The sequence below is a fragment of the Nyctereutes procyonoides genome, unplaced genomic scaffold (genome assembly GCF_905146905.1).
Source record: "Nyctereutes procyonoides isolate TBG_1078 unplaced genomic scaffold, NYPRO_anot_genome, whole genome shotgun sequence".
NCBI classification, from domain to species: domain Eukaryota; kingdom Metazoa; phylum Chordata; class Mammalia; order Carnivora; family Canidae; genus Nyctereutes; species Nyctereutes procyonoides.
In genome coordinates, this window is record NW_026575052.1 from 66,775,311 (window position 1) to 66,792,972 (window position 17,662).

General features: G+C 36.7%; 1 protein-coding gene across 3 annotated transcripts in view; it reads left to right on the top strand.

Moving 5' to 3' along the window:
- Nucleotides 1-17,662, top strand: part of SLC39A12 (solute carrier family 39 member 12) — a 69,661-nt gene that overhangs the window by 41,285 nt on the left and 10,714 nt on the right. For all 3 annotated transcript variants that reach the window (XM_055332543.1, XM_055332544.1, XM_055332545.1), the window contains one exon: nucleotides 142-329. In XM_055332543.1, the coding sequence (XP_055188518.1) occupies nucleotides 142-329 (188 nt within the window). The remainder of the gene's footprint in view (nucleotides 1-141; nucleotides 330-17,662) is intronic.

The window sequence follows — 17,662 nt, forward strand, 5'->3', positions numbered from 1 at the left end:
AATGTTTTATCAACTGGTCAGTAAACTTTGCTTATAAAATGGGCCCCAGTTGCTGAAATTTGAAACAACCTAATAGCAGATTAATCCAGCAAAGTCATCAATTATATAATGATTATATTTTCTTTTTCCCTTAAATTTTAGGAGACTTTGCTGTACTCTTAAGCTCTGGACTTCCTATTAAGATTGCCATCCTTATGAATTTTCTAAGTGCTCTAACTGCCTTCATAGGACTATACGTTGGCCTCTCTGTATCCACTGATCCATGTGTTCAAAACTGGATCTTAACAGTTACTGCGGGGATGTTCTTATATTTATCCTTGGTGGAAATGGTAAGCTTTGTGGCTTTTCTATGTTGTTTTTCTAAACTCTGAAAATGTAAAACAGAGACAAAGCCATAAAATAGAAGGATAGATGAGAAGAGAAGAATATATTTAATAATATAAAAGACTAAGGAAATATTCTGTGTAATCCAAGAAAGTAAGCTGTAGGCAGAAGAAACATAATTTGAGATACAGAAAATATTGACATCCTTTTAGTGAAATTAAGTGAAATGAATGAACCCTGTAGAACTGCCAAAGAGTGATCATCAGTTCATTCTGCTCCAGCTTTGCATCTCTACATAATGCTTATCCTTCTAACTGAGGAAAGCTCTATAAAACAGCTACCTATATTATTTATGCTTTGGAAAATAGTTCAACTGAAGTTGTCATTAAATTATTTAGCTGTTTGACTTAATTAACCAACTGTATTTTTAAAAATAATGATTTCAACTTTAAGTTTTACTTACCAAAGGGCTATCATGCTGGTGAAAAGAGAAAGATTATACAATCGAGTCTCTAACATTACAACATGTGTTTCTGAGAGCGGTCCTTGCGGGCACTAATGGTAACTCTGTTATCACTTTTCATTCTCTCTAATCTCTTGAAGCTGGAAATTTTTACTTTTTTTTTTTTTTTGGCCTCTTAAATTCTGGAATCTGCAAAATAAACCAATCTTTTTAAAGGTCCCCTTCTATTAGACTTGGTACAACTTAGATGTGTTCATTTAAGTCCTAATATCCTTTCTTCTGTGTTGGAATCATGTACATGATACAGATGAATGAAAGAAATATTTAAGAGTGAAAAATCAGTAGAAAGCCAATCCAAATGGAAGGAAGATGTGTGGTTACATGAATCGTAGAGCAGAAAAGTAAAATACGCAATCTTGAAGGTAATATGTGGAACAGGACCCTTGGGATTGACTTGTGATAGGGCAAAATCTTGCTATTGTCCTGGAAGTAAGTAAAGAGAAATGTTTCATGAAGAAAAAAATCTGAAAGGCAGGAACCTGTCCTAAAACAACTAGATAACCGTGAATTCTGGAAGTAGAATTCAGTAAGAAGGCTCTTCAAGTAAACACAACCATTTTAAACCTCAGTTTAAATACTTATTTTTGGTTGTTTTTCTTAATTCTCCTGAGATTCAGATAGAGGAGGCAAATGCCAAAAGGTACTTCTGTGCTTAGAAATGTTCTTAGATATTATTTACGATACTCGGGGAGTTTCCTAATCTTGATTGTGAAGACAGTGCTAGTGGCGCAAGTTCAACCCACCTCTTCTGAGCCCCAATCCTCAAGCCAAGGTCAGTATGACAATCCTGTGAGCCTTCCACTTTGAGAAATCTGGATTGCTAGCCTTGCATGGTGGCTTCAAAAGAACTCTGTCGCTCATCACTGAATATTGCAAGCTACCTTTTGTTTAAAACGTCTGTGTATCAGTCCTCAAATTCACTCATGAGTCTCCTGATTTTGTTTTCTGCTGCTAACTTCCTCTTTATGACTCAACTGGGGGCAGCTGCTGTATTCTTTTGAAGTTTATTCTGTTTTCGTTTGTTTGTTTGTTGTTGTTTTTTTAAAGTCTGGATCTCTCTTCAACTATGATGGATGTATATTTATCTAGTTAATGCTTTTTCTTTGTTAGAGAGTCTGATCTCCCGAAACAGACCTGAGGACATTATCAGGAACCATTTTTCACGTAGAACCCTCAGCTAAATACATGATTTTCCCCCTCACTCTTTTCTCCCCTTGGTCTTGTAAGCATAAGCAATCGCTTGTAAGAAATGTGGAAGATATCCTCTGAGATTCCAACTAGAATGAATCTTGACCTTGTTGCAAATTACTATTGGCCAAGGAAAAACTGGCAGCCTGGCAAGAAGACAGGAAAGAAAATACTCTGGAGTTTCCTGGGGCTACTTCCTATAATCCAGGTCGCCTGCTCTCACGGCCTTTTGAGTAACTTCTAAACAAATAGGACTCTCACAGAGCAGCAACTTTAACCGTTGCTGTGCTCTGGGGCTGTGCCAGAGAAAATAGTTTTTTGTCATTTAAAAGGAAGAAAACAAGGTTTCAAGACTGTAAAACAGCAAAGAAAATAAATGACAGTAACTAAAGGGTAAGGGGGGGGGGATACTCTCATACACTGGTTATTTCCTAAATGCTGGAAATTTACCAAGCACCTTCTAAGCAGGGCTAATGTGAAAAGACTAGCTACATTTTTGTCTTGCTTGTTTGTTTCAAAGAAATTGGGCGTGTTATTTCAAACTCCCAGAAGAAAAAGAACTAGGAGCAAAAAGGGGGCCATTAGCCGCGAAGTCAGCAAAGCAGAAAGTCTTCACCAGGGAAATCTGGCAGCCTAAATTCTCCGAAGGGGTATGGCCTTATCCAAGCACACTGACTCTCAGAGGCATTGAATGGTTTCTAAGGGAAGTTAGGAATGAATGCAGGCCTGGGTGGCCAGAGGCAATTCATTCTGTCGTAAAGATCAGTGTGCTAGCCTGGGTTTGCCCCAAGCAGAGGCTAAAACCTTTATTTTTACTTTTTTATTTTTTTTATTGGAGTTCAATTTGCCAACATATAGCATATCACGCAGTGCTCATCCCACCAAGTGCCCCCCCTCAGTGCCCATCACCCAGTCACCCCATCCCCCCGCCCAACTTCCCTTCCACCACCCCTTGTTCATTTCCCAGAGTTAGGAGTCTCTCATGTTCTGTCTCCCTCTCCGATATTTTCACTCATTTTCTCTCCTTTCCCCCTTTATTCCCTTTCACTATTTTTTATATTCCCCAAATGAGTGAGACCATATAGTGTTTGTCCTTCTCCGAATGACTTACTTCACTCAGCATCATACCCTCCAGTTCCATCCACGTTGAAGCAAATGGTGGGTATTTGTCATTCCTAATGTCTGAGTAATATTCCATTGTATACATAAACCACATCTTCTTTATCCGTTCATCTTTCGATGGACACCAAGGCTCCTTCCACAGTTTGGCTATTGTGGACATTGCTGCTATACACATTGGGTGCAGGTGTCCTGGTGTTTCACTGCATCTGTATCTTTGAGGTAAATCCCCAGAACAATTGCTGGGTTGTAGGGTAGCTCTATTTTTAACTCTTTAAGGAACCTCCACACAGTTTTCCAGAGTGGCTACACCAGGTCACATTTCCACCAACAGTGCAAGACCTTTAAAGGCAGATGTGAAGGTGGTTCACCCGGGAGGTGATCCCAGGGGCAGGAATAAAGGGCAGGTAGAGTGGAGTAGAAAATGATGATAAGTCAATAAAATGATGCATTTTTGTAAAGTCGATCTCCACTCTGGGGGATCTGCCAACAGGACCTTCTGAGGCGGCTCCAACTCCATCGTTCAAAGCCCAGGGCAAGAGAATGAGGAATGCAGGGTGGGCTGAAGCAAAGTTCTGTGTAAAACTAATCAACAGCCCCTCGGAAATGGTCTCTGGACCAGTGGCTGAGCATCAGAGATGAGAGGATATGAGGAGCCCCCTCAGGAGCAGTAGCCAGCCAAAAACTCAGGAAAGACTTAATGCCTGATAGCTGGTGAATCAGGCTCCAAACCCTATCGGTCTGGAGGCAGTATTTGATATTCAACCATCTTTGTCCTCTAGCACTCAACTTTGATTCCCCTCATCACCTGAGGAGGTAATCTTGGCTGACCCAGAGTTCTCTCCTAGAAGGGCAGCCCAGGTCTTCCCTGATGGTTCTGCTTTGCCCTGGTTGGGCCATGCTTCCTGCCAGCCCCCTAACTTATGGTAGCCAGTGGCAATTATTCCCACCAGTTTGATAACATCTATCTCTGCTGGTTGATCTATTGGCAGGAGGGGCTCAACCCTACTCATGGGTTCAGGTTCAGTGGAAATGCTCCCTGGTGTGTTTTCAGAAACAAAGATCTGTGATCTGACAGTGCTAAACTTTACAGGAATAGGAAGCACAAATTTTATCAGTGGAAGAGCTAGCAATGATGGTGGACCATTGCTTCATGATTTCTCTTTCTGCTATTTCTCCGACTCCCTTCCTTCTATTCACTTTGCATTAATTTTCTGCTTATTTTCTGCTTTTGTGAAACAGAATAACATATCATTGATTTTAAATCTTTTCTTCCTTTATTTTTCTTAAGATTGTATTTATTTATTCATGAGACACACACAGAGAGAAGGAGAGACACAGGTGGAGGGAGTGGCAGGCTCCATGCAGGGAGCCCAATGTGGGACTCGATCCTGGGACTGTGGGATCACGCCCAGAACCAAAGGCAGATGCTCAACTGCTCAGCCACTCAGGTGCCCCAAATCTTTTCTTCTTTTAAATTTAAAGCTGTAAATTTAAAGCTTTTAAAGCTATGAATTTCCCATAAGCACTGTTTTGCCGGATCCCATGTATTTTAATATTCTGTGCTTCTAATACCAATAACTTTGAAACGTCTTTAAATGTCTCATGTAATTTTTTTCTTATAAAAGTATGGCACCTAATTGCTCAATATTTATAACTTTTAAAAGTAGCTTTTAGTTATTTAATTTAATTCCTTCACTGTTAGAGAAATACTCTATATTATTTTAGTCCTTTGAGATATTTTAAAGTATGTGAATTTTATGGCCCATTGTATGGTCTATCCTGGTAAATGCTCTCATCTACATTTGGAAAGTCCATGAGTTCAGCAGTTGTTGGACATAGAGTTCTGTGAATGTCATTTAAGTCAGACTGGTTGATGGTTTTATTCATATTTTCAAATTCCATACTGATTTTCTTTCTTCACTTGTTCTGTCAATTATGAGGGAGTGATGTTAAAGGACAGACCTATATTTGTGGGCTTGCCTATTTCTTTCTTGGTTTTATCAATTTTGTTTCATGCTCGTGAAGCTCTGTTATTGCATGAATGCACATTTAGGGTTATCATGTCTTCTTGATTGAATTGACACTTTTATCATGTGGAAAGATCCCTCTTTACCTCTAAGAAAACTCTTTATCTTGAAGTTTCCATTGTCTGATGTTAATGTAGTCACATCTACTTTTCTACTTATTGTTTGCACAGGACATCTTTGCCATCCTTTCATCTCCCCCTTTCTGTAGAAAGTAAGTGATAGGGTCTTGAGAGAGTATTCGAAGTTCTTATAGAACTGTAAGATAATAAATTTGTATTGTTTTAAGCCACTACCTTAGTGGTAATTTGTTAACATCAACCATAGAAAACTAACGTATCCCTACTACTACTCCTTAACTACCAACCCTGGTTTAGATGTGCTTGGGAACAGAGGCAGCTATGTAGGACTGTCTCATTCTATGTGAGAACTGGAAGTTCCTTCTAAGAAAAGTCTCAGAACTAAAAAGTCCTATTCACCGTCTCTAAAGTTTACAAACTTTCTCAAATAGAAGGAAGAGACAAGCCCTGGAAGTACTATTTTTCAGCAGTTTGGGTAAGAGGCTTTATTTCTAATAAATAGGATTTATTATTTAAAAAATAAATTAACTCATTTGAAAGAACATAAGAGGTTATGGCATGGGAAGGTTTATTTTGGTTCTGAAGCAAGTTTCAGACCTTTAGGCATTTTTCCTAAGGTTTTAGATCCTGCAAAACTGTTTCCATAACAACAAGTCCCTAGAAACCTCCAGGGACTATCACCACAGATGTAAGTAGAGATGTCCCTAGAATTGGCGACAATCAGAACTGGACAAGTGCCCAGGACCCAATACATGAATAGCACCCAAGCTGATAGTGGAGAGGCTATAACTCTGAGAGGTAGGTAGCAGAGAAGGAAGTGATGAGCTCACCAGTTCATGCCAAAACAATATACACCAAGGCCAACTAATTGAGAATAGACCTTATTTCCAGCCGCCTCCTCTATCAATCTCCCTAACTATGTAGTTCTCTGGATCTCTTTCCCTCCCATCTACACTTTGTTTGTTTGTTTGTTTGTTTGAGGGGATGCTCTTTTAAAACTTCTCTTCCTCTTCTGGATTATTACTAATGTTCTGACTTCTCTTACATAATGGGGGAGAAAACTGCAAAATTGAAGAGCAGTCTAGACTACCTTGTGGCTCTATCCTCTGGGAAGTATCTCCTTGGAGTAGTATCACAGACAGACTTGTGTCTAGAGCATTCTCCAATTTCTAGATATTTTTTCTTGAGTGAAAGGCAGGGTAAAGAGTATTTTGAATCTGACCTCAAGATCCTCTGCTTTTAAAATAAGCCCAAACACACAAAAATATATTAAATATATTAAACCCAGTCAATAAATAGGAATTAAGTCAGAGGAAGAGCATCCATTGGCTTCTCTATGTTTATTTTAATTCAGCAAATTTAACTAATTCATGATAGTGGATTGGGTGAAAAGGACATAACTTGACTGACAAAACAGTCAACTTTCTAGCAAGGCATCTCATCTTTTCTTAATCACCTGACTACAAAATTAAACTAAAATAGAATCCTATACTTTTAGGATACTGATTCTTTCCCACTTCCCCGTTATTCTTTATCTTCCAATTTATTGATTTTGCTGGAGTCTTGCTTTCTCAGAGAAACCTAGATATATCCAATGTAATTCAGTTAATAATCTACAATCACCAAGTTGGTTCTGGTAAGAGTCATTTCTCCTTCAAAAAAAACTATTAAGCTATCTTTTCTTTGAAGTTTGATAGTACCAAGGTGTGATACACTTTAAACAATATGCATCTATATAGAAAGCAGATATTTTATTTGGAAGATAAAAATTACTCGATATACATATTTGCTTTCAACACATATTGTACTGAAATCAATGAGTGCAACTGACATCATTTAAAATACTCTTTCTGTGGGGGGAAAATGACAAGCATTTAAAAACCATTTCAGGCAGCAAATTAATGTAATTTAACATTCACAATTATTTCTTCACAATAGCAAGAAGTATGAATCATACCAACAATTTTGAAAGATTTTTATTCTCTTTCTCTATAAATCTTTCAAACTCTATGCTTAGATATTTGCTACTGAGAAAATGGTTAATAGACCCAATTTTGATCAGTGTTGAACCCTGTGATTTCAAAAAACTTGACCACCAGAAACAATTGTATTTTTCTGCTCCTTGCATTTTTTCTCTTCTAACCAGGCTCTCAAACCATGTGCATGCATACACATCTTCCAAAGTAATCCATTTCTTAGGAAAATATTAAAATGGCTAATGACTCTCTTTCCTGAGCTATGCAATTAAGAATTTGCCTAACTAAATCACTTCCCCTAAGAAAAAAATGGAGACATGAACTGTTAAATCCAAGTTAAAAGTAAATAACATCCTTGTCTCTCTGAGTTGTTATGTGACATTGTGGTCTTTGTCTTACAACTCAGTTTTCAAAACAGGAGATTTTATTTTCTGATGTAAATGGCTCCATAAATTCCCTTGGAAAGATAAGATCAGGAAATCAGAAGTCTACAGTATCCTGTACCTGAATATTTAAATAAAATATCTAATGCTACATGTTAAAAAAAAATAACCTTATGATAAGCCTCCTCTTAACTACTTTGGTGATCCCAAGTACACAGAAGCTTGTGATCCTTGCTTTCTTGCTTGCAAGAGAAAATTAAAACTGCTCTATTAAGTTGTTTTGTGAAAAGAGCTTCTAATTTAAAAAGACAAATTCGGGGATCCCTGGGTGGCTCAGCGGTTTAGCGCCTGCCTTTGGCCCAGGGCGCGATCCTGGAGTCCCGGGATCGAGTCCCATGTCAGGCTCCAGGCATGGAGCCTGCTTTTCCTTCATCCTGTGTCTCTGCCTCTCTCTCTCTCTCTCTCTCTCTCTCTCTCTCTCTCTCTATCATGAATAAATAAATCCTTAAAACAATAAAATAATTAAAAAGACAAATTCAACAAAGGACTTGCGTCAATGGGAACAAATCTCCCAATTTTAGGAGTTGGTCAAGTAAAAATAATGATCTTTGTTGAGAGTGTTACTATTAGTAATCAAATATGATGCTAAAATAGAACACACATTTTTTTGTCATATAGAATCTGTGAATTTTATTTCAAGACAGTATTATTATTCTGGCAATTGCTTTTACCCCCATGGAATTTCTAATTCCAGTACAATTAACATACAGTGTCCTGTCAGTTTCAGATGTACAATATAGTGATTCAACAATTCTATACATTACTTAGTGCTCATCTTGATAAGTCTACTTTTTAATCCCCTTCACCTGTTTCACCCATCCCTCCCCACTCATCTCCCCTTTGGTGACCATCAGTTTGTTCTCTCTGTTTAAGAGTCTGGTTTTTTGTTTGTCTCTCTTTTTTTTTTGTTGTTGTTCATTGATTTTGTTTCTTAAATTCTGCATATGAGTGAAATCCTATTTGTCTCTAACTTATTTCTCTCAGCATTATACCCTCTAGGACCCATCCATGGTGTTGCAAATGACAAGATTTCATTCTTTTTTATGGTTGAGTGATATTCCAGTGTGTGTGGTGTGTATGTTATGTGTGTATATATATATATGTTGTGTATATATATATAACATGTATATACATATATATGTTGTGTGTTTATATATATACACAACACACACACACATACTACATCTTCTTTATCCATTCATCTATTGATGGATGAGCTGCTTCCATAATTTGATGATTGTAAATAATGCTGAAATAAACATAGGGGTGTATATATCTTTTTGAATTAATGTTTTCACATTCTTTGGGTAAATACTCTGTAGTGGAATTACTGGATCATATGGTAGTTCTATTTTTAATTTTTTGAGGACCTTTCATACTGATTTCCCAGGTGGCTGTACCAGTCTACACTCCCACCAACAGTGCGCAACGGTTCCTTTTTCTTCACATCCTCACCAACACTTGTTGTTTCTTATGTTTGTGATTTTAGCCATTCTAACATGTGTGAGATGATACCTCACTGTGGTTTTGATTTACGTTTCCCTGATGATGAGTGATGTTGAGCATCTTTTCATGTATCTGTTGGTCATCTGGATGTCTTCCTCAGAAAAATGTCTGTTCATGTCTTCTGCCCATAAAATAGAACATACTTCTAACCTTCTCCTTTAAATTACTGTCAAAAGAAATGACTAAGAAAACGAATTCAATAAGACAAAAAAAAAAAAAGGAAACATATAATAGACAAAAGGATAGATTAGGTTGAAACATCAAACTTTTATTGAATTTAAGTTTTTGGAAATTGTTAGAAGCAAGAATTGATAGAATGTTTTTCAGCAAATATTCTAAGGAAAAATTTCATTCTCCAGGATATTGCAGAAAGAGAAATCTAGTAGGACCTTCTTGAGATTTTGCAGCTGGCAAAACCTCATTCTATGGATAAGCAACCTTCCCTAACTGGTTACAGCCAGAGAAACGGCCAGGTTCCTTCAAGGAAAGGAGACATAGACTTCTCTCCATCATGTAATAGCTGACAATCGCAAAGACATTTGAAGTAGTCCACAATGCAAACTAAAAAAGGGGATTCTAATCCTCTATAATTGGATTATTTTACGGGTTAATTGTCTGAATCCATTTGGGCTCCTATAATAAAAAAACATACACTGGGTGGTTTATTTATTTTTTCTTTTTCTTTCTCCCCCGACCCCTGGGTGGTTTAAACATTTATTCTCACAATTCTGGAGGCGGGGAAGTCTAAGATCCAGGTGCTGGCAGATTTGGTATCTGGTGAGGACCTGCTTCCTGATTTTCAAATAGATGGCTGTCCTGCTGTGTCCTCACACGGAAGAGCATGGAGAGAAGCAAGCTCAGGACTCTGATAAGGGTACTCATCCCATTCAGGAGGGCTTCATTCTCATGACCTCATCTAAAGCCACACCTCCTAATACCATCACACTGGGGCATAGGGTTTCAACATGCACATTTGGAGGGAAGGAAAACATTCAGTCCTTAATATCTATGCTCCAGGACTTTGAGATCTAAACATACCACATGATTCTCACTGCAAAGTGATGATAATGAATCCTTACCAGGCAGTGAAAGACACCTCTTCTTATTAAATGCTACTTATTTTATTTTTTTATTTATTTTTATTTTTTAAAGATTTTATTTATTTATTCATGACAGACACACAGAGAAAGAGAGGCAGAGACACAGGCAGAGGGAGAAGCAGGCTCCATGCAGGGAACCCAACGTGGGTCTCAGTCCCGGGTCTCCAGGATCACACCCAGGGCTGAAGGTGGCGCTAAACCACTGAGCCAGTGGGGCTGCCCTAAATGCTACTTATTTTAATATTATAAGCTAAAGAGTTAATCAAAGCATTCCTTGTGTGTGTCTGCATGTGTGTATGTGTGTTTGCATGTATGTGGTGTTAATTTTGGTAAAATACATATAATGTGAAATTTACCATTTTAACCATTTGAGGTGTATAATTTAATGGCATTAAGTATATGCACATTGTTGTGCAATCATCACCACTATCCATTTATATAACTTCTTTCACCTTTCCAAACTGAAACTCCATACTCATTAAATACTAACTCCCTATTCTCCTTGCCCCTACTCTCTGGCAACCACCTTTTTACTTTGTCTCTATGAATTTGGCTACTCAAGGGACCTCTTTTAGGTGGAATCATAGAGTTTTGGTCATTTTGTGACTAGTTTCTTTAGCTTAGCATAAAGTTTTCAAGGTTCATTCATGTCAGCATGTGTCAGAATTTTTCCCTTTTAAATGCTGAATAATATTCCACTGTATGTGCACACACACATTTTGCTGACGCATTTATCCATCAATGGACATTGAGTTGCTGAATCATATAGTAATTCTAATTTTAATTATTTGTTTTCCATAATGGCTGCATCATTTTACCCTCTCAGTGTCTCTGCATCATCACCAATACTTGTTATATTCTATCATTCTGAAAATAACAATCCTAATGGATCTCAAATGGTATCTCGTCTTCGTTTGTATTTCCTGAATGAGAAGTGATGTTCCTCAGCATCTTTTCAGTGCTTATTGACCATTTGAATATTTTCTTTGGAAAAATGTGTTTTCAAGTCCTTTGATCATTTTGTTTCGATTTTTGTGTGAATGTGAGTTGTAGGAGTTCTTTACATACTCTGGATATTAGCCTCTTATCAGATGTGTGATTTACAGATACTTCTTCCTTCCCATGTTGCCCTTTCACTCTGTTTATAATGTCCTTTGGTGTATAAAAGCTTTAGATGTTAGTAAAATCAAATTTAATCTATTTTTATAATGTTTTCTTCCCTGAGTTTTAAACAATGTACTTAAGAAATCATTGCCAAATCCAATGTTATAAAGATTTCTGCCTATGTTTTCTTCTAAAGGTTTTATAGTTTTAGATCTTACATTTAGGTCTTTGATCCATTTTGAGTGAACTTTTGTATATGGTATAACTAAGAGTCCAAATTCATTCTTTTGCATGTAGATATCCAATTTTCCCAATACCATAACTTGAAAGGGCTGTTCTTTCCCTACCAAATTATCTTGGCACTCCTGCCAAAATCAATTGTCTGTGTTTGCAAATGTATTGCATTCCATTGGTCTATATGCCTGCCTTTATGCTAGGACCACATTCTTAATTATTGAAGTTTTGAAGTTAAATTTGAAATCAGAAAGTGTGAGACCTCCAACTTTGTCCTTTTTTCAAATTTGTTTTGGGTATTTGATGCCCTTGAGATCTTTAAAATAATTTTAAGATAGATTTTTCTATTTCTGTAAAAATATCATTAAGAATTTGATAGGAATTGCATTAAATCTGTCAATCACCTTACCTAATATTGATACCTAAGCAATATTAAGCCTTTTAATCCATGAACATGGGATGTCTTTTCCTTTATTTGTACCTTCTTGGTTAAATTTATTCCTTAGTATTTTATTCTTTTGATGCTATTGCAGATGGAATAGTTTTCTTAATATCCTTCCTTTTCAAAATGTTCATTATTCGTGTATAGAAACACAGCAAATTTTTGCGATGATTTTGTATCATACAACTGCTGAATTTTAAATTGCATTTTAACATCTCAAAAGTAAAAAAAGGTATTAGCACTGGGTAACAAATTATTATTAGAAGGACATGTTTAATATGCAGTATATTTTTAAGGTAATGTTACAGTGAATACAATTGTTTAAATTAAAGACATTTACAAGTCAAAAGAAGTCCATCATTAACCACATGAGCTCATTTCTCTTGTTTTTTTTTTTAATCACCAGAAATCTGTGTTTATTCATATTGTTTCTCTTTTCCTTCAATTTTAAGGTACATGAATGGATAAACATGCATTGATGAGAATAAATAAATAAATCTTTATTTTTTCTTAAAGTTACAAGGGACGATGTTTTCTTAAATTCTTAATGAAGACCGTATGACAAATTTGATCCTTGTGTGATTTTTCATTTACTAAAGTAACTTCCTTGTTAAATCTATGAAGTCTGTGACAGTGAATGCCATATACAATCTTGTTTACTTATCAGCACTAACATCGGTTGTTTACACTTCAGTTCATCTGAAGTTTATTGAATGCATAAGATGATCACTGCTATGAAGAAACAGCCTATGTATGGCTTTATGTTGTCAACAGTCTCAGAGAAAAGCAAGAGGGTCATGTGATTGTTCCTGCGGTTGAATACTTACTAAAATGAGTAAGTTGGTCAGCTAACAGATGAAAGACGAAAGACAAACACAAATCAGTCCACCCATTTTTATTGGATATATAAAGGCCAACAGTCTAATTTCTCCATTTTTCAGCAAGTTGTGATTTCATGGATTACTTCTTCGGAAAATTTTTTTGGAGACAGTGTATGTATAAAGAATCATATAGACTGAGTGTTAGGCTTCACAAACAGTGGGTGAAATTTGGGTGTTGTTAAGAACCATAACAAACCTATCTACCTATTCAATGGACAAACTCCTACATGTCTCTCTGTAATCATTTTTTAGATAATATGTTATTAATGAATAATTATCAAATGACCCTTCCGAAAAGCAAAAGAAAAATTAATTGATTGCCTTATTAACATTGTTGTAAATATGTGGATGAGTGAATATTCAAAAGCTAATTTTTTTCTCATGCGTTGGACAATATACAAATGTTCCAGTGCTTCTTTGTAGCAATGATGATCATTTGGGAAAAAAAAAATCTAGATATATTAGTAGTATAAGACTGTGGAAAATATTTGGAAAAAAAAATCCTTCTGTCCTGAGTCTAAATAGAAGACTTTGAAATGGCACTATCTAGTTTGTCCTAAGCCAGTAAACAATCCAGTAACTCAAAATATGCTTTAGTTTTTTCTTTTCCTTTTTTTTTTTTTTTACTATTTTTAGAATAATAGGAATGTGTGGGTGGAACAGAAGAAATACAACATGATACATAACCATTATAATTCTTCTCCCAGTAGGCCTATACCTCCAGCTAAGAGTGTTTCTTTAATTTATGTAATAACTGGGGAGCCTGGGTGGCTCAGTTGGTTAAGCTTCTAACTTGGGCTCAGATCATGATCTCAGGGTCCTGGGATTGAGCCCTGCTTTGGGCTCCCTGCTCAGTGAGGAAGCTGCTGCTCCCTCTGCCCCTCCCCAGACTGTGCTCTCTCTTGTTTTCTCTCTCAAATAAATAAAACCTTTTTAAAAATTTATCTAGTGACTTAGATAATCAGCCTTTCTTTTTTTCTTTCTTTCTTTCTTTTTCTTTTCTTTTTTTTTTTTTTTTTTGTCTGTACCATCAGCAGTAGTGGCCACTGCCCATGTGTGGCTGTCTCATCAAACACTTGAAATGTGGTTACTGTAACTAGGATATGGATTTTTTTAAATTTAGAAAAACCTTTTTTTTTTTTTTTATGATAGTCACACAGAGAAAGAGAGAGGCAGAGACACAGGCAGAGGGAGAAGCAGGCTCCATGCACTGGGAGCCAGACGTGGGATTCGATCCTGGTCTCCAGGATAGCGCCCTGGGCCAAAGGCAGGCACTAAACCGCTGCGCCACCCAGGGATCCCTATTTTTAGAGGAAAACCTATTTTTTAGAGGAGTTTAAAGTTGAGTAGAAAATACAGAAAATTCCCAAGTGACATCTGACCTACACATGCATACCTTCGCCCACTCTCAACATCCCACACCACAGAGGTACATTTGTTATCACTGATGAAACTATATTGACATATTATCACCTAAAGTCTGTAGTTTACATTTGGATTCCTGTGTGGTGTGGTGCGTTCTATGGGTTTTGGCAAATGACACGTATTCACCCTTGTCATATATAGAATATTTCCCCTGCCCTAAAAATCCTCTGTGTTCCGCCTCTTCATTCCTCCTTTTCCATTAACCCCTAGAAACCACTAATCTTTCTTTTTTTTAAATCTCTGTAGTTTTGCCTTTTCCAGACTGAAATGTAGTTGGAATTGTACAATATGTACCTTTTGAAATTGGCTTCTTTACCTTAGTAATATACTTTAAGATTCCTCCAGATTGTTTCATGGCTTGATAGCTCATTTCTTTTTTAGCACTAAATACCATTGTCTGGATGTACCACAGTGCGTTTATCCATTCTCCTACTGAAGAACATCTTGGCTGCTTCCAGGTTTTGGCAATTATGAATGAAGCTGCTATAAATATTCATGTGCAGGTTTTTGTATGAACCTAAGTTTTCTGTATATTTAGGAAAATACCAAGAAGTATAATCACTGGATAGTATGATAAGAATATGTCTAGTTTTTCTTTTAAGATTTTTATTTATTTATGAGAGAGAGAGAGAGAGAGAGAGAGAGAGAGAGGCTCCCCGTGGGGACCCCGATTCAGGGCTCAATCCAGGACCCTGTCAAAGGCAGATGCTCAACCACTGAGGTGTCCAGGTGTCCCAAGAATACATCTAGTTTTATAAAAGATTTCCAAATGTCTTCCAAAGTGATTGTACCATTTTGCATTCCCACCAGCAATAAGTGAGAATTCCCATTGCTCCAGATCAGCATTCAGTGTTGTCAGTGCATGGATTTTGGCCATGCTAATAATAGTTGTGTAGTGATATCTCATTGCTGTTTTCACTTGAAATTTTCTGGTGACATATGATATTGAACACTTTTTAATATGCTTATTTGCCACCTGTTTAACTTGTTTGGGGAATGTCTATTCAGGTCTTTTAGCCATTTTTTTTAACTGGGTCATTTCTTATTTACGTGCTTCAAGAGTTCTTTGTATGTTTTGGATAACAGTCTTTTATCAGATGTGTCTTCTGCAAAATTTTCCTGGTCTCTGGCTTATCTTTCATTTTCTTGATAGTGTCTTGTGGGGAAGAAAATTTAATTTTTTAAAAATTTTATTTATTTATTCATGAGAGATACAGAGAGAGAAAGAGAGAGGCAGAAACATAGAGAGAGAAGCAGGCTCACCTCAGGGAGCCTGATATGGGACTCGATCCTGGATCCTAATATCACTCACTAAGCCAAAGGCAGACACTCAACTGCTGAGCCACCCACGCATCCCAAGAAAATGTAATTTTAATGAAATTCAGCTTATCATTTATGTCTTTCATGAATCATGTCTCTGGAATTGTATCCAAAAAGGCATCACTATACCCAAGATCATCTAGGTTTTCTCCTTTGTTGCCTTCTAGGAGTTTCATAGTTTTGTGTTTTCCATTTAGACCTATGATTCATCTTGACTTAATTTTTGTGAAGGATAAAAGTTCTGTGTATAGACTCATTACAGGGTGTTTTTGTTGTTGTTTGGTTGGTTGGTTGGTTTTGGGGTTTTTTGGATGGCTGATAGTTCCAACTCCATTTACTGAAAAGACAATATTTGTTCCATCTTATAATTTTTCTCCTCTGTCAAAGAACAGTTGACTATATTTAGGTGGTTCTACTTCTGGCCTCTTTATTCTGTTCCATTAAACTGTTTTTTTATTCTTCCCCAGTTCCACATTGTTGTAATATATTTATTTATTTTTTAAAAGATTTTATTTATTTGAGAGAGAGAGAGAGAGAGAGGCAGAGACACAGGCAGAGGGAGAAGCAGGCTCCATGCAGGGAGCCCGACATGGGACTGATCCCGGGTCTCTAGGATCAGGCCCTGGGCTGAAGGCGGCACTAAAGTGCTGAGCCATCTGGGCTGCCCTTGTGATAGATTTATAATAAATCTTAAAGATTTATAGTATCAACTCTCCAACTTCATTCTGCTCCTTCAATATTATGGAGGCCATTCTGGGTCTCTTGCCTCACCATATAAATTCTGGAATCAGTTTGTCAATATCCATGAAATAGCTTGCTGAGATTTTGAATGGGATTGTGTTGAATCTATAAAGAAACTGACATCTTGACAATATTGTGTTTTCCTACCCATGGACATGGAATATCTCTAGATTTATTTTGTTTTTTTTCTTGATATCTTATATTAGAATTTTATACTTTTCCTCAGATAGATCTTGTACATATTTTTGAGATTTATACCTAAATATTTCATTTTTGGTGCTAATATAAATGGTACTGTGTTTTTCATTCAAATTCCACTTGTTAATTCCTCAGATGTAGGAATTGACTTTTGTATATTAATGTTGTATCTTGCAACCTTGCTGTAAGTACTTATTAGTTCTAGGAGGATTTTTTTAATTTTTTGCATTTTATACATACAAAATCTTTTTTGCATTCTTTTTATTTCCTTTTATTCTCTTATTGCACTCCCTAAGACTTTGAGTTTGATGTTGAAAAGCAGTGGTGGGGGATCCCTGGGTGGCTCAGCGGTTTCGCGCCTGCTTTTGGCCCAGGGTGCGATCCTGGAGTCCTGGGATCAAGTGCCGCGTCAGGCTCCCAGCATGGAGCCTGCTTCTCCCTCTCCTCTGCCTGTGTCTCTGCCTCTCTCTCTCTCTATGTCTATCATAAATAAATAAAAATAAATTTAAAAAAAAAAGAAAGAAAAGCAGTGGTGGGAGGGGACATCCTTGCCTTTACCTGATCTTAGTAAATTTTCTAGTTTCTCACCATTGGGCATGATGTTACCTGCAGGTTTTTTTGTTACAGATGTTCATTATGAATTTGAGAAAATTTTTCTCTATTCTTAGTTTGCTAGAAGATTTTATGACAAGTGGGTGTTGAATTTTGCCAATGCTTTTTATGCATCTATGGATATCTTCTTTAGCCTGTTGGTTGATGTTGTAATGTAGATCATATTCATTGATTGTTAAATGGACCAGCCTTGTATAATTGGATAAATCCCACCTGATTGTGGTTTATAATTCTTTCTATATATTGCTGGATTCAATTTACCGATATTTTGTTGAGGAGTTTTCTAGTTCTGTTCGTAAGAGATATTGCTTTATAGTTTTCTTGTAATGGCTTTAGTTTCAGTATTAAGACACTGCTGGCCTCATAGAATGAGTTAGGAAGTATTCCCTCTGCTTCTATCTTCTTAAAAATTGTAGAGA